This window comes from Narcine bancroftii, chromosome 8 (genome assembly GCF_036971445.1).
Source record: "Narcine bancroftii isolate sNarBan1 chromosome 8, sNarBan1.hap1, whole genome shotgun sequence".
NCBI lineage: Eukaryota > Metazoa > Chordata > Chondrichthyes > Torpediniformes > Narcinidae > Narcine > Narcine bancroftii.
The window spans coordinates 151,829,724-151,848,006 of NC_091476.1; the positions used below are offsets into that span (position 1 = coordinate 151,829,724).

Consider the following 18,283-nt stretch of genomic DNA (forward strand, 5'->3'; position numbering starts at 1 on the left):
GTCATTTATGACTCAAATTACAATACATTTCAACAAAACAGGTATTATGTTATTCTTTCATTCAAAAAATTAAACTTTGTCAAATACTTTACAATGGGAAACCTGTCACTTCCATAAAGCAATGTACTACCTCTCCTCATTGTCTGTGGAGTTCTTTCTTGATGCTGGTGAGAGAGTTGTTGGTGACATAGACCTTGAGGAATCTCTCCTGCGTATGAGACCAAAAACTGTTAAAAATTAGGAAAATGTAATTCAGTGGTAAATCTGCCTGCCTCTATGTGAGGAGTAATTAATCATTTCTGCTGCATTGAATTGCCATTTGCGTTCTACCATTTCTGGGTAGAACACAACTCTCTTGGAAACCTTTGCCATCTGTTGATCGGATATTCTCTAAACAAGTAATTGGTATTCGCTGACATCATACCTTAAAAGTGGAATATGTGAGCTAAATGGCATTATTCACACAAAGGGTATCCAAAATTTTAAAGTCTTTCAGTCAAAAGGTTTTGGATTCTAGAGGGACAATCAAATTTGAAGACCAAAATAAATGACCTATATAGGGTAGAGATATGAAGGAATGTAGAGAAAAGACAAGTTAAAGGTGTTAAATTTCAGATTAGAGGGTAATTTATTGAAAAAAATTAGACTGAGTGAATGTCTTATCCCTGTCATTTTAATACATTGATCTATACCCAGAGTGCCCAACATTTTAATTTTTAATTTAGACATACAGTACAGTAACAGGCTATTTCAGCTCATGAGTCCATGCCGCTCAATTAACCTACACCCCCAGTACGTACTTGTGGGCCCAAATGACCTGTTACCATGCTGTATGTCTAAATTAAAGTTGGCCACCCTTGATCTAGACGCAGAGTGGCAAATGTTACCTCCAGCACCATCTGTAGTACCATCCTACCTGTGGTGGTCCTGCTTGCCATCTGCAGAACTCTTCCTAGATTTGGGAGCACTTGCTGGCGAAGTCTTGGAAATGATCAGATCTTGCCTAGAAGTCAAAACCAGAATCAAAATTATTGATGGGAATGCTTGATTTCAATAAACATGATGTAAGCTCTGAACACATAGATTCTAAAATATAAAGTAACACTCAATTAAGGGAATGATGACCTAGTAATTTCCAGCAAATGATCGCAGCACATTAAGTTGCTTGGCCAACCAAGATAGAAACATACATTGCAAAAGTTCTCCTCACACCACCTCAAAATGTCCAAAAACTATTTTACAACCTTTAAACTGGGAAATAATGTAGGAAACCTGCTGGCAATAAATATTGACGCACAAAGTCTCATTAGTTCTGCTGCCTCAAAATTCCAGGGACTTGCATTTGATTCTGAGCTCCACTACTGCCTTCATAGTCTCGCTGTGACCTCGTTTTCCTTACACATTTCAAAAACTTGCTGAGAGGTGAATTGGCTTCTGTAAATCCTCTCCAGAAAATTGATGGGCATGTGAAAGAGAACAAGTTGCAAGGGTTCAAGGAAATAAGGAGAGAGGGAAGGAAACGAATGCGAATGGTCACTCAAGATAAAGTTTGAACCCAATGGTTGAATGACCTCCTGCTGTCATAAATTAATGTCCTGGTGTTTTTTGAAATAGGATTGTTGAATATATCTTATCCACACATGACAGTGAAATGGGTTTACTTTAACAGCTCAATGGAAAGATAGAGAGCCAAATCCTTCTTAAAGGACACCCATTGACATCTACCCTCTGGGTATCTCAAAACTAGAACGAATGCAAAATTAACAGCACAAATAATTGTCGGCATTTATAGAGATGCACATCATCAATGCTTTTCAAACTGTTTAGTTTAATTAACATTTATTTCTCCATTTTTGCCAAAACTGCACAAATGCGCAGCCAGCAGAATAAGTCAATGATTCTAGTTCTTCTTGTTCTAAAGCAGTAATTCTCAACCTTTTATTTGGCAATGGGCCCTCTAGGACTATTCTCAAACTTTATACAGCCCCTTCCCTGTAAAGCAGTCAAATTTCAGATCCTTCATAATTCTCTCCTACCAACTATATAAAAAACATTTATGTTATGCGAGGTAAAAAAAAACAAGGCTTATACTCACACGGTGGTAAAAAAAAATCAAGGCTTATACTCAAACATACCACTTTGGTGGGGGAGGGGGTGGTGGTGGGATGTGGGGCCTCTATTGAAAATGGCTGCTCTGAAGTGCCATGGTCCAATTCATCCAGTAACAATATTATCTTGCATTTGTATAGCAACTTTGACAAAGAAAATGGTGTTGAGGTGTGTAACAGAAGTATTATGAACCAAAATTTGACATGGAGCTACAAGACAAGGCAGTAAACGAAAGCTTTGTTCTAGTGATTGGCTTAAGGAGCATCTTAGAGAGAGATGGCAAGGTTTTGGAGGGAATTCTGTAGCATGTGTCCCAAATTAAACAATGGAAATTTGAGTATCTGTGCATGTAGGAAAAGTATACAATCTCAGCTAGGATCATATCAGATGGTGTACCAAACATGAGAGACCGTTCTATATGCTCTTCCTTTTAACTCAGGCAGTTGCAGGTTCACCTACTGCACTAAATTGTGTTGAAGTACTTCCATTTGCAATCATCCTCAGGACATTGGAATCAGAAAGTATTATGGCACTGAAGGCAATCATTTGGCACATGGCGAAAGTACTGGCTCTTTGAATGAGATGAATGTCTGAGCTGCAATTCAATTCAAAGACGTCGAATTGTCTTTTGAAAACTCCCGTGTAATTCAATCCCAACAACCATTCAAGTAACATGTTGCACAAGCTTTGTGGGGGGGAATTATCCTCTGGTTGCTTAGCTGTTTTAGCTTAATGACTCTAGTTATATTTTAAATTTAAATTTAGACATACAGCACAATAACAGCCCCTTTCGGCCCACGAGCCACGTTGCCCAACTACAAACAACTGGCCTACAACACTGTTAAATTTTGAATGATGGGAGAAAACCAGAGCACGTGGAGGAAATCCACACAGCATTGTGTTAAACATTGCACTAACCGTGCCACCCGACAAAATCATTTCTGCTGGTTATTTCCATGTTATCATTGCACAATTATGAAGCAGTCACTTACCGTTCTGTGCATTTCTCCTTTGAATATTTCTGGGGTTCCAGCAGCATTGCCGATGACCTGTCTTCCTCGCCCTCTTTCCCTGAAGGCTTCTCCACCTTGTGATCAACTGAAATTTCTGTGGCTCAGTAAGAAGAGCACAAGTTATTTCCAGCATTCTTTACAGTTCCCCTCCTTCTACCGACAGTAAGCATTAGGACCAGTTTTACTCTCAAGTAAATTTAAGATTAATCATATGTCTTCAATTAGCTTAATATCTCGATTCTAGAACATAACAATTGACAGAAATATGTATATGAAAAATTGTAACCAAATAGCATAAATGCATAGATTGTATAGATTTGCTTTGTTTCTTTTCTTTTTATAAATTTCAACAGCAAAGGTTAAACAAGAAAATCATTAATAATTCTGTTAAAGAAATTGTTCTCTTTTATAAGCACAGTTGCAAGATATTAGAACCAAAGCCATGCTCTTCTTGAAACTCCTGCTAGATGTTTTGCTGACGTCTGCAAAGTACAAGTGATTACAGGCCACGTGAATAGTCATAAACAGGCTGTAGAATGGGAAGCTAAACATATAAAAAAGGCTTTGCCCATCTGTGTATGAGCTTTCACACAGAAAGGCCTTGTTGGAGGTTATTAGCTTTGCATAGCTAATAAAGTTATGTTGTACTCACATTATTTGTCATACATTTCTTTATATTTGATCAAAGTCAACACTTGTCGCTGAAACATTTTATTTGAGAAATCCACGAATAAAGGATTCACACAAGAATGTGAAAGCCGAAGTATTAGGGCAATGGTTCTCAACCTTTTTCCTTCCATTCACATACCACTTTAAGTAATCCCTATGCCATCGGTGCTCTGTGATTAGTAACGGATTGCTTCAGGTGGCATGTGGGTGGAAAGAAAAAGTTTGAAAACCATTGTTTTGATCGTACCTAATTGACTCATTATGTGCATGGTTTTATAACTCCAAAGGAAATGGGTCAATGACAATTTTTCTCAAGCAAAATATTTCAGTAACAATTGGGTCTAGAGCAGTGATTCTCAACCTTCCCTTCCCACTCATAGCCCTTACTAATCACAGAGCATCAATGGCATAGGGATTACTTAAAGTGGTATGTGAGTGGAAAGTAAAAGGTTGAGAACCATTGTATTAGGGGAAATGAAATTACAAGATAAATACATCACTATTGCCAAAGGGCATTCATTCCCTCAAGTATGTTCTGCCATTCAGACGGATATCTAATTGACATTGTCATTAGCGTTACCCAACTCCTTGATCACAGCTCGGAGTATTAAAATTGACTATGAACTCAAAGTTTTTTGGGGTTTTGGGTGGTATACACTTCATTCTCCTGCATGCAAAGTGCTTTCACCTCACCTCTTTAACACCTAATACAGATTTTATGTACAAACAATTTGAAGCTATAATCACTTTTTTAGATCCAATACGGTGGCTTTTATATAAAAGAAACATCTGCCAATGTCATACATCCAAGAGTGAAATGAATAACCTGTAAATCTACATAGAAATGCTGCAGAGACATTGAACAGTGGTGCCATAGGACCTCTTCTTTCCATCTGAACTCAGGATTCTGGAATAATGTTTCATTGAACAATTCAATGCAAAGGTGGTCTCATACCATTAAAACAAGATGAATCTGGTCACCATCACATTGTGCCCATACTTTTTATACAGAGAATGGACTGTTGCATTTCCTATATTAAGATTGCCCCTCAAAGCTGGCATATTATTTGTGGTGATAGACCACTAGCCTACTGCAGGGGGCGATCTCTGTACCTGAAGGAAGACCACCTAAGGGGCTGACTCCACCTGGCCGGCTGTCAATCAGCCAACCTGCATATAAACCTGAGTCGGCCCCTCCTGAGCCAGTCACACAGGGAGCCACCAAGGCTTGAACTGGTGTTCAGACTTTTACTGGAATAAAGCCTGTTGTACAGTCTTTGAGATTTGTGCTTGTTTGCTGCTATCTCAGTGCACCACTGAGGTATACCATTGGGGAGAAAGAAATGTGGCAGAGCTCAAATAAAGCAAGTTCCCAGCAGCCACACTATGATATCGGTTGACTGATGTTGCTTTCGGCAGTAGAGAAATGCTCCCTGTTTTAGATAGAATCCATTGGAGTTCAAATATTGGCCAGAATATCAGGTAAAACTATCCTCATATTCAAAATTGTGGCAGAGTTCACCAAGCATAGCTGATAAACTTTATAAGTTTCATGAAAAGATTGATCCTCAAATTGCGTAGAACTAAAGGATTAACTTTAATATTGTGCTCAAGTCCATAGGATGTGTCTGGTAATGGTTGTCAGAGGGCAGACAGCTGTCAATTAGCTACTTGGAGAACCTATTCACCTCCCATTCATCCACAATCCTTTGGTTTCTGTAATGAGCAGCACTCCGTCTTACCGAGAAGCTTCTTCCATTTTTTGATGAGGATTTTAGCAAGCGTGATAACTTCCTCATCTGTGCTGTGTTTACGAATCAGGTTCACAGACATGCCGATTCTGGTGGTCTGGTCAAAAAGGAAAGAGACGACCCTTAATTCAGAAAAAAAAAACATTCCTTTTCTGTCACTGGGACTACTGCATTATGGGGTGGCATGGTTACCGTAGCTGTTAGTGCAACACTACTGCAGCACAAGCTGCAGTGACCCGGGTTTCAATCCAACGCTGTTTGTAAGGTTCTTCCTGTGTCTGCATGGGTCTTGTCCTGTATTTTCCCTTTGAAAATAACCTCACTCGAGAGAAGCTGTAAGCATCTTTATTCATGCCAAGATGGCGCCAAACTGAACCTCCTCTTACAATTTAACGCCGTGTATATCACATCACACGCACGTTCACATAACACTCATCCCCTCAAAAAAAATGTTTCAAGCTTACTGGTAAATAAGTATAAAGTTAAATTTAACTATGTTAAAACTACAGAGAATTTAAGCCTAACTTCCTCTAAAGATCCCACGCGACTTAACAAAATGTATCAACTGGAAACATACAAAGTCTTTAAGTCACAGCACATAGTCTTTTAAATGTTCTGGGGGTGTTTTTCTTTCTTGGATCTTCTCGGGGATGAAGAACAACATCGCCAGCCTTGATGAGTTCAATGGTTATAAAGGTCAAGGTGACAGCGTAAAGGAGAGACTGGTCTAGCCACGGTAAGGATCTCAGCAGCAGTTGAGCAGAGATGGACTGAAAACAGGTTAAAGTTACAGAAGTTTTACATAATAACTTTAATAGAGAAATCCACCATAATCTGACCAGATATCTAGTGAAGGAAAGTGAAAATTTCGCATTTGTGTGAGAGTCACTTCCCCGTGATCCTCTCTTCCAATATCCAGAGGAGATGGGCTCCTGAGGTATCAAACAATAAAACGTTACCTGCAGCAATTTCAGTGTCATCTTCACTCCTTGGAGTTCCTGGAGCAGGTCTAGAGCACCATCCTGTTCACATGAAGACAAAAATCAGAACTTCGTGTTTCATAACAAAAGAGCATCTTTGTTCATTGGGTTATCCATCTATTTGGGCACAAAATGAAAATCTCACCTAAAAATGAGCCAACCATTGCCAATCTAAACCCAATCAAAGACTTTTAATCATTTCTCCAAGCACTCCCAAACCCAACACTCAGTCAAGTCCCACTGGAATTGCTTCCTGCAGCTAGGTTCTATGTTGGCTCCCAATGCTCTGAGATAACACATCAGATTTATACTAATTGGTTGTTACAAAGTTGATTATATTACAAAAGATTATTTTTTCAGTCTGGACACAAGTTCCACTAAAGTGTTCGGTGAAGTACCCCGGGATATTATTACATAACTCTTGCCCATATGCCTACTCATAAGTGCACATACGCATCTTGGACTTGGGGTGAGAGGTCACAATTTATGAATTTCCAAATGCTGCAAAACTTTGACCTGAAGTACAAGAAGGGTATAAACGGCAGACACCCTCACACACACACAGACAGACTTCATGAAGATGTTGTGGCTAGCGGCTGCAGATGATATTTAATGCTGATAAATATGAAGTGTTACATCTTGTTGGGAAGAGGAAATATAAAAACATACAGGATTCTGGTCTCTACAAAGGGAAGCACAGGATACAAGAGCAAGGAAGTCAGGGCAAACATTTAGAAACACTAGCTAAGCCATAATAGTACTGTTTAGTGCTGGGCTACATACTTGGGTATGATCCGAAGGCAGTAGAAGGCTGAACACCTTCACTAAAATGATTCCAAAAGTGAGGAATATTAGAAGTTGGGTTATTTTCCCACTGAGAAAGTTTCAAGGGGATTTTGTTGAGGCATTTAGAGAATCAGAATCAGGATATATGTTATGAACAAGTCATGAAATTCGGTGTTTTGCAGTAGCATCATGGAGCAAACATACATATTATAAACAATCTTACAACATTACTATAAAAAAATAAAATAATAAAAGTAAAGCAATGTCTTTGCTTCATTGATTATTCAGGAATCTGACAGCAGTGGGGAAGAAGCTGTCCCTGTGCTGCTGAGTGCTTGTCTTTAGGCTCCTGGACCATTCCTCTGATGGTAGCAGAGTGAAGAAGGCATGGCCTGAGTGGTGGGGGTCCTTGAGGATAGAGGCTGTTGTTTTAAGACACCGCCTCATGTAGACGTCCTTGATGGAGTGAAGTCTGATGCCTGTGATGTCGCAGGCCAAGTTAATAACTACAATTGCACCAACACTAATGATTTTTTTTTTAATGACAAGATCAAGAAAAAATTATTTCCACTGGTTGACTGGCTTAAGAAACCAATGATTCCTGCCTCCCCCAACTCCACAGTAAGTGGTAATGATCTGGAAAGCCCCGTCAGAAATACTGACTTCAAGAAAGAACTGGTTATGTTATTCTGATCATTCATGAAATTGAGTTCTCTGCAAATTTTTGCCTGCTGTTGACCATATTAAAATTGTGCCCACCCAGATTTAAAAGAATAAATTATTCACTTGAATTGTCTTTTGGTATTAAGCAATGGGCATTATGGGCAAGACTGATATTTCATTATTCAAACACTACACTTAAAATCACCAATGCCTGAAGAGGGCGCACAAAATCAGTGAACCGGTGCGGACTCGAAAGGACATGGCCTGTTTCCGCTCCGTAAATGGTTATATGGTTATGGTTATACATTTATTCATTTCTATGTACCATCGCTGTATTCTCAGGCTATCTTCTAATTTCCAGGTTGACATAATACATTTTTTTGCTACAGCTAAGGCTATCATAATAAATCTTTTTTGAGCTCCATCCAAATCGAGTCCAAGTTCTTTACTTCTTATATTACTTAGAAGAAAGATTTCTGGATTTTTTGGTATGTTACTTTTTGTGATTTTATTGAATACCTGGTTTAGATCTTCCCAAAACTTTTCCACTTTCTCACATGCCCAAATTGCATGTACTGTTGTTCCCATTTCCTTCTTACAGCGAAAACATCTGTCTGATACTGTTGGGTCCTATTTAATTAAATTTTGGGGCATGGTGTATAGCCTGTGTAACCAATTATATTGTATCATGCCATTGGAAAAAATAACATATAATTTAAGAAGCAAACATCACAGTATTCGAACAAATTTGGGAACCGTACATGGAACGCAACAGAGAAGTCCTACCGCAGACCTCCACCACCTAAAATGACAGAAGGAGAAGACGAAATAAACTGACCCAGTATGTAAAAGTAGATGACACAAATTTCTTGTTTATTTTCATTGTGTGATGACATTGTTTAATGGGTTTAATGTATCATATATGTTGAATGTTGAGTGGGTGGGGAGGGGGGGTGAAGGAGGGAGGGAAGGGAGGGGGGAAAAGGGGAGAAAATACAGTGTATATTCAAGAGGGAAATGTTTGTGTGTATTTTGGTCATTATGGTTCATAGTGTGAAAAATTTTTTAAAAATTTTAAAAAAAGAAAGAACTGGTTGAGGTACCAAAAAGAAAAGAATTGGTAGAGCTATGAGAAGAGCACAGGGGATTGTAACTGGTTGGATTGCTCGCACAGAAGCAAAAGGCTGAATGTTCTTTCGGCCAGACTTAATCATCCTGTCCTTAATCAGTGTATGTGTGGTGGTACACCACCGGCCTACTGCAGGGGGCAACTTCTGTACCTGCAGGAGTGTAAGGGGACAGGACAACACCTGGCCAACTGCCAATCAGTCGGCCTGAATGGATCAAGCCCCACCCGGTCGGGTGTCGATCATCCTCCAGGATATAAGCCTGTGCCAGCCTCCAGAGGCCTCACGCCGAGTTGCTGCAGCCACAGCCACCCTTTTTGTGGATTAAAGCCTGTTGTTCAGTCTTTACCTTGTGTGTGTCCGATTCTGTCTAACAGCGCACCACAATTTAATCCACAAAATTTTCTCATGGCTGCCATGGAAAAACTCCTGTGGGCAGGGAGCCTCGTGGTCAACCCATGCCTCTCGGAAACCCAGACACACTTCGAGATCTGGCGGCACATGGTCAAGGCAATCATCGAGGCACACGAGGGCGTCTTCCTGGACTCCGATCAGGAGAGGTTGGTCCTACTCCAGTCAAAGCTGGGTCCCCGAGCCTTCCAGGTAACCAAAGGCTGCATCACATACAAGAGCGCAACGGAAACTCTTGAGAACTTGTACAAGTCCCCAATGAATGTGGTCTGTGCAAGATACTTCCTCAACACCCGAGCCCAGCAACACAGGGAGATGGCTGAGTCACACCTGGGACACTTACGAGAGTTGGCCTGACCGTGTCTGGCTGAATGTAGGGTAGATGTAGAGGAGGTCGAGAGGCTGATCCGGTACACCTTCATGCGAGGGCTACACTCGAGGGCCAGCCGGCAGAAGCTGCTGGAAGACAACATCTATGCCCTAACCAGGACCGTGGAAGTGGTCCAAACCCCAGAAGCAGCAGCCTTGCACGTCAAAGCCTTCGATTCCAGGCTGCCTTCACCCGCATCAGGCAAGACATCGTGGACGCCACGATGCAGGCTGTGGATGAGGACTTCCCCCTTCCAAGTGGATAGCGATGCCTCTGAGGTGGCCCTCACTGCTACCCTCAACCAAGTTGGGCACCCGTCGCCTTCTTCTCCAGGACCCTCCACGGCTCCGAGCTAGGGCACTCCGCCATTGAAAAGGAGGCCCAGGTGCTTTTGGAAGCGGTCCACTACCTGGCTGGCAGGAGATTCATGATCCTCACGGACCAGCGGGCCGTGGCGTTCATGTTTAACACTTCCCACAAGAGCAAGATCAAGAACGACAAGATCCTGCGCTGGAGAGTCAAGCTGGCAACCTACAGCTACGACATCCAGTACCGTCCCAGGAAGTTTAACGACTCCCCTGATGCCCTCTCTCGCACCTGTGCGTCTATGCATGAGGACAGGTTGCAGGCATTGCATGAGTCCCTCTGCCATCCGGGCGTCACCCGGTTGTACCATTTCATTAAGTCCCGAAATCTGTCGTACACCATCAGGGACATGACTGCGGCCTGTCGGGTCTGTGTGGAGTGTAAACCCCGCTTCTTCCGCACTCCCCCCAGGCCCACGTTGTAAAGGCTACTTGGCCTTTCGAGCGTCTCGGCGTGGACTTCAAAAAGTCCTCAAAAGTGCTGTGGCGAGAACAGTGGCTGCAACGGTTCCAGAGCAGCTGTCTACACCTCGCCTCTATTAACTTACTAGCGGCCACTCACTGCTCTTTTCCTAGAGCCAGCCTTGAAAAGACTGTTAGACGGAAAAGGAGGAAAATTTGTGTGATTGAGCTAACGAAGGGGTAGGAATGGAAGTTTATGGGTCATACTGTGGTGCGTTGTTAGACAGAATCAGACATACACAAGGTAAAGACTGTACAACAGGCTTTAATCCACAAAGACTTCTTCAGAGCCAGGCTGGCTGTGGCTGCAGCAACTCAATGTGAGGCATCGGGAGGCTTGCACAGGCTTATATCCTGGAGGATGACCTGTCCCCTTACACTCCTGCAAGTACAGAGGTTGCCCCCCTGCAGTAGGCCCGTGGTGTACCACCACATTCACCCCCTTCTTTAAAATTGACCTGGGTGGGGAGTCAGTAACAAGGAATATCACTCACTATGTACATACAATATTTATAGGTTGAGACGATTCGTCGGCCACCGGGGTCTCGGTGACCATTGTAGGACTGGCTCCTGGTCACTGGTCAGAGGAGAAGTGGGGGGGGCTGGCAGCAGGGATGTGTGTGGCTGGTGCGGTGCCTCATGGAGGGGTGGCCAGGGTGGACATATGTGGGTCGTATTGGATGGGTGGGGGGACAGATTCGTCTCCTAAAGCTGAAGCAGGCCCCTGGTGGTCAAGGAGGCCCTGCGTGCCCCATAGCTGCCTGGGGACAGGGATGTATGCCCGGTCAGTGTCATCCTGGGTTGGAGAGTGGCGTGGTGTGGTGGGTGCTCCTGCTGGTGCCAGGTCCCTGGTTGAGACGGTGTCCCTGCCTTCCACGAACCAAAACGTCTACTTCCTCATGGTAGTGGACGAGTACTCAAGCTTCCCTTTCACCATCCCTTGTCCGCACACCTCCACGGCCACCGTCATCAGGGCCTTGGGGCAGATTTTCACCATGTTTGACTACCACACCTTCATCCACAGCGACTGGGAGTCTAGTTTATTGAGCGACGAGCTGCGCCAGTACCTGACGGCGAGGGGCATCGCGACCAGTCGAATGACAAGCTATAACCCGAGAGGCAATGGGCAAGTGGAACGCAAGAATGGGGTGATCTGGAAGCCAATCCTCCTGGTTCTCAGATCAAAACGGTGGTCCGTTGAGTACTGGCAGACACCCTGCCTGAGGTGCTCCATGTCATTCTGTCACTGCTGTGCACGGCTACTAACGAGATCCCTCACGAACGCCTGTTCTCATTCCCCAGGAGGTCGGCAACTGGAATGTCAGTCCCAGCATGGCTCACGTCCCTGGGACCAGTGCTTCTGCGAAAGCATGTAAGGACACACAAGGCCAAAGCCCTGGTGGAGAAGGTGTTCCTCCTTCATGCAAACCATAACTACGCTTACATTAGGTTCAGCAGTGGCAGGGAGGACACCGTCTCAACTAGGGACCTGGGACCTGGCACCAGCAGGAGCACCACGCCACCCTCCAACCCAGGAAGACGCTGATGGGCAATACATCCCCGTCCCCAGGCAGCTATGGGGCATGCAGGGCCTCAATGACCACCAGGGGCCCACTTCAGCCTTAGGAGATGAATCCATGCCCCCCACCCATCCAATATGTCCCACAAATGTCGAGCCTGGCCACCCATCTGCGCGGCACCACACCAGCCACACACAACCCTGCCGCCAGCCCCCCCACTTCAGTGACCAGGAGCCAGTCCTACGACGGTCACGGAGACCCCGGTGGCCGACGAATCGTCTCAACCTGTAAATATTGTATGTACACAGTGGGTGATATTCCTTGTTACTGACCCCCACCCAGGTCAATTTTAAAGAAGGGGGTGAATGTGGTGGTACACCACCGGCCTACTGCAGGGGGGGCAACCTCTGTACCTGCAGGAGTGTAAGGGGACAGGTCATCCTCCAGGATATAAGCCTGTGCCAGCCTCCCGATGCCTCACATTGAGTTGCTGCAGCCACAGCCAGCCTGGCTCTGAAGAAGTCTTTGTGGATTAAAGCCTGATGTACAGTTTTTACCTTGTGTGTGTCTGATTCTGTCTAACAACGCACCACAGTATGACCCATAAACTTCCATTCCTACCCCTTCGTTAGCTCAATCACACAAATTTTCCTCCTTCTCTATCTAACAGTCTTTTCAAGGCTGGCTCTAGGAAAAGAGCAGTGAGTGGCCGCTGGTAAATTAATAGAGACGAGGTGTAGACAGCCGCTCCCATTGGCTGCTCTGCATCCGTTGCAGCCACCATTCTCACCACAGCGCTATTACACATGCGCAAGCCCAGCAAGCTGTGCTAGTTAAAAACAAAGCTTAGCTGCTAGCAGACTCCATTTCAAGAAGCTCCTATTATACATTGTATTATTGTTAGATTTAACAGTAAAGCGTCCATCAGTGGTTGCCACTTGTGTTGTCTGGTTATTCGATGCAATAACAAACATGGTGTCAGAAGTGGGATCAGGCGCATCCCAAGCCTGAAGCCCTGAACCTTTCTAGTGAAAAGTGAGTAACCAATGCCACATTTGTAACTGTGTCATAATGGTGGATAGATTCAGAAGGCCTGACCTGCTCATGTTTGAGGGCAGCATGGCCAAGAATTGGCACACATTCAAACGAGAATACGGCATTTTCATTGCTGCAGCACATCGTGATAAGCTGTCCGAGCAAGAGCATACATTTTATTAAATTTGTCAGGCCCCGAGGCCATCAAAAGGGAAGGGTTATTCATATATTCAAACGAGGTGCATGAAGTGGGTATCGTTATCAGCCCTGCTGAGTCAAGAGAGGATCCCGAGTGTCTAAAAAGAAAATTTCAAGAAATGTGTAACCCAGAAAAGAACTTAACAATGAAAAGGCACAGAATTAATACCAGAAACCAGAGGCCAAGCAAGTCAATTCATTTTTACTTTAGCGACCTAAAAGTCAGGGCAAAAACCCATGACGTCAGAGTGCTCTGTGAAGTTGATTAAAGACAGGATGGTCTGCGGCATCTGTAACGAAGGCAATGGGAAAGGCACTGCTGCAAGATAATGAACTAACGCTCGCAAAGGCCACCTCCACGTGTCTGGCCTATGAGACTACAAAGGAGAACAGCACAAAGCTAGGCCCTCCACAGCAGCAGGAACGAGTGTAAACACAGTCCAGGCAGGATCTGCGAACCGGCAGTGGCTGGAACCTAGAAGACGAAGCCAACCAAACCTTACTTCACGCTCACCCAGTGCAGTAACTGCGACAGCGGCCACGAGCAAAACAAGAGATGTGCCCGGTGTTCAGCCAACAGTTCAGAGCCTGCTGGAAATGGAACCATTTCAGCAAATCCTGCAGAGCCAGGCAGCAACTCACCCTGAGACCCAGATACAGAAGGATGATTAAACAGTTGGAACCTGAACAAGGACAAACCAACTCGGATGATGAGTATTACGTTAATGGATTGACTCTGCAGATGGCAGGAGACCCAGCTAGAATCAGAAGGAACGATGAACCATTTATAACAATGAAGAGCAACGGTAAAGCAACTGACATGAAAGTTGACCCTGGGGCCAAGTGCAATGTCATGTCACAAAGCACGTTCAACCGACTGAGGAAGTCAGAACAGATCATACTGTGCACCAAGTCCACAAGCCTAAAGGCATACAGAGGCAGTAGAATCAGAACCAATGACACAGTGTGACTGTGGTGCTATGTACAAGGGCAGGTGCACATAACTTTTCTAGTACTCCAAGAAAACATCCTGCCACTGCTGGGCCAGTTTAGTTCTGCAGAAAGGTACACCAGACAAGTCCAGCCAAAGATGATTTGACCCACAGAATCTTTTCTGAGTACAGTGACCTTTTTACAAAGGAATCAGGGAAACTGCTGGTGACGTGCTCCATGTGACTCGACCTGAAACTGAAGCCTGTAGTTCATCTGACACTCCGGAATACCTGAAGCAATGAAAGTTAAGGCCGAGCTTGACAGGATCCAGTCTTCGAGCCCACTGAGTGGGTGTCCTCCATGGTGGCTGCTAAGAGAAAAGACGGGCAGGAAATCCAGAACTGCATCAACCCGAGAGACCTCAATACAGCTTTAAAACGACCACACCATCCAATGTGTACCGTGGAGGAAGTTGCCGCGCAGATGGTCGGTGCGACCATTTTTTCGGTCTCAGATGTAAAAAAATTCCTTCTGGCAAATCAAACTTGACTACAAGTCATTACTGCTGACCATATTCAGCACAAGTTTCAGCCGATACAGATTCCTGCGAATGCCATTCAGAATCAATTCAGCCAGCGAGGTATTTCAGAGGTCAAAGGAGCAAATCTTTTTGGGGTATCCATGTGCCATCGTTGTAGGTGGCAAGGACTTGGAAGAACATGATGGAACTCGACAGAGCCTGGCTGGAAGATAAACCTTAAGCTCAACCACCAGAAGTGCAGATTTCAACTGGACCAGGTCGGTTTTGTAGGCCACATTTTCACAGGAGAACGCCTGAAGGTGGGCCTTTCAAAGACCAGAGTAATCGGTGAAATGCCGGTACTGACAGACGTGACAGCACTACAACATTTCCTGGGCATGGTCAACTAACTGGGCAAGTTCATCCTGAACTCCAGTGATCTTACTGCCCCACTGAAGCAGTTGACCTACAAAGACGTGGCTTGGTCCTGGCACAAGCAACAACAAAATGCATTCAATACATTAAAAAGGCATATGTCATGCCCACCTGTTCTATCGTACCACAGCCAGTTGTGTTAACCTGTGATGCATCACAGTACGGTCTGGGTGCAGCAAGATGGAAAACCAGTAGCCTATACATCCAGGTCACTCAACGACAAGGAGACCAGATACGCAAAAATAGAGGAACTGTTGGCAATAGTTTTCACCTGGTCAAAATTCAACGACTACATCTATGGTAGACCAATGACCACTTACCTTTGGTCAAAATCCTGAAGAAGCCAATTCATGCCACCCCTATATAATTACAGAGAATGATGTTCAGGCTTCGGAAATACGTGACTTTAGTTTATAAGTGCGGAAAAGAAATGCATTTAGCCAACACGCTATCTAGTGCTCCCAGAAAATGCATGATACAGCAAGCTGAGGAAGAGAACACTTTTGATATAATGACAGTAATTCACATCTCCTCCTCCCGTTTGGAGCAACCGAGACAGCACACAGCTAAGACGCAACGTTGTGGACCCTGGACACTTTTATCAAGGGTGGCTGGCCAGTCAAGCAGTACAGCCTACCATCGGAAGTGCAACCCAACTTCCCATTCCAGGATGAATTACTCATCAATGAAGGGCCAGATAACAGTAGTCCCAAATTCACTTCAAAATATCTATGTCACAGTGCGCACCCAGGCACAGAAGCAACCAAATGCAGGGTTAGAGACATAGTTTTTTGGCCAGGGATGACCAAAAACATAGACCAGGAGGTACAAGCTTGCTTGGTGTGCAACAGAACCAGACCGCACCAGCCGAAAGAGCTGCTAGAGCTCCACCCAGTGCCAGACCAACCCTGGTCAACCGTGGCAACAGATATCTTCGATTGGCACAGTCAGCAGTATTTGGTACTTAAATGGATGGTTTGAGATGGAAGTTTTACCTGACATCGCCTCCTCGGCAGTCATTGTTGAAGAGACACTTTTCAGTGCACGGGGCACCCCATACTCTGCTATCGGACAATGGCACCCAGTTCGCCAGTGAGAAATTCAGACACTTTGCAGCAACATGGGATTCTAACCACATCACTAGCAGCCTCAGTCAAATGGGTTGGCTAAAAGAGTCATGAGGAGCGCGAAGCAGCTCATTGTGAAGTCTCACAGAGAGAAGACAGATGTGTTCCTCAACCTACTGAGCCTAAGGAACAGCCCTCGCGATGCCACATTGGGCTTTCCAGCGCAAAGACTCATGTCCAGGCAGACATGGACAACCCTGCCTGGGAAAAGGAAGCTCTTGGAGCCTCAGCTAAAGAACCAAGTCCCAACGGCTGAACTGGAAGTTAATGGCCTCTCGAGCAGAAGATGCAGACTCGGCAGGGGCATAGTCCGGATGGACATAGTCAAAAGGAGTTGCCAGGAGCCCAGGTCGTACCTGGTAAAATCAGAAGGGTCCACCAGAGAAGCCATCAACACATAACAAACCATTCCTGATGAAACTATAAATCAGGATCTGGAACGTGAGTGGGGTATGCGGAGCTCCCTCAGTAACAACCCATGAAGCAAATGGCCACAACCCGAGACCACGGATGGCACATCCTCTCAAGCTGAAGCATCCGCCTCTACCAAGGGCTACTACAGACCACGTTTTGGACATAGCCCAATCCAAAGTATCGGGTTCAAACTGGGTGGGCTGTTCACTGCTTTTGTACATGGTATGTGGAGGGGGTTGCCCAAGAAAGGGGATACAGGCAGCCACTCCCATCGGCTGCTCTACACCCACCGTACTTGCCACAGCACATGCACTAGCCGCGCTAGTTAAAAAAACCGATCCCAGCTGGTAGCAGACGCCACTTCAAGAAGCTCCTGTTCTACATTGCATGCTTGTTGGATTGAACAGTAAATGTTCATCGGTGGTTGCCACGTGTGTCGCCCGGTTATTCGATGCACCAGAACACGAGGCGTGCGCGTCCATAGGGTATGACAAGGATTCGATCGGTCACAAGGGGGCGGCCAGACCGCGCCAAATCTCGGTTTTGTTTTCGTTTGTCGATGGAGGTTCATCTTCCGCGAGAAGTTTCATTCCCCCCCCACCGCAAGTTGCAACAACTCACCCGACGGGGCGATCCCATGACTGTTTTAGCCCCCGAGACTGGGGTTCCAGCCAAGCCACCTGCTCGACGCATCAACGCTGCCGGAGCAGGACGCGTCCCACGGACGGACTCCGAAGTTTGCAAACTTACTCCGGGACACTCGAGTCAACTTTGAGACTGTGAACAACTACGTTTTTAAAATCACGCGACCCAAAAACTTTCTCCCCCCAAATTGTTTTTTTTCCCGGATCTCACCATTTTCCTCCTGGATACTTTTCTATCCAACTTCTTTGCGATGCGGATAAGATTTTCCTCTCTTCCCATGACGGCCAGTTACACAAACCCCTTAAAATGCCACGTACAAGAAAAAAAATTGAACGGCGGTAAAAAAAAAACAAACGTGCAAACAAAAAAATTATACAAACTAAAACATTTTTTTTAAAACCCCCCTCCCCCCTACTGCCAAGTTGAGAACGAAGTCTCTGTAGTAAGAGGCGTGTCCCACCCCAACTGCAGCTCCCTGGCGCAGAGAGGAACCAGTTGGTGTTTAACTTCAACAATTTATAGACAGCGCCCAGAATAGCCTGGGAAGGCGGTTTAAAGAGCTCGGCTGGTTTTTTAAAATCTTCATTGAATGCCAAGAGGAAATATCGAAGTCCAGCCTGAAATCAGAATGGGTACATGAATGATACATGCAGGAAAATTGAAACCAATTTGACCTCAAGGTCCACCGAGAGAAAAGCATTAGCCCAACTTCACTTCAACTTCTGACTCCATCCAGATTCTCCTGACAGT

General features: G+C 44.9%; 1 protein-coding gene across 5 annotated transcripts in view; it reads right to left on the reverse strand.

Moving 5' to 3' along the window:
- Positions 1-18,003, reverse strand: part of LOC138741378 (transcription elongation factor A protein 3-like) — a 37,719-nt gene extending 19,716 nt beyond the window's left edge. The window contains exons 1-6 of one of the 5 annotated variants that reach the window (XM_069895358.1): positions 17,744-18,003; positions 6,502-6,564; positions 5,534-5,639; positions 3,102-3,216; positions 917-1,003; positions 131-208 (exon numbers count right to left, since the gene is read on the reverse strand). In XM_069895358.1, the coding sequence (XP_069751459.1) occupies positions 131-208; positions 917-1,003; positions 3,102-3,216; positions 5,534-5,639; positions 6,502-6,564; positions 17,744-17,812 (518 nt within the window). In that variant the 5' untranslated portion in view covers positions 17,813-18,003. Of the gene's footprint in view, positions 1-130; positions 209-916; positions 1,004-3,101; positions 3,223-5,533; positions 5,640-6,501; positions 6,640-17,509; positions 17,567-17,743 lie in introns of those variants that run through there. The other 4 variants (XM_069895357.1, XM_069895361.1, XM_069895359.1 and 1 more) reach the window with 4 other exon arrangements.
- Positions 18,004-18,283: the final 280 nt, after the last annotated feature.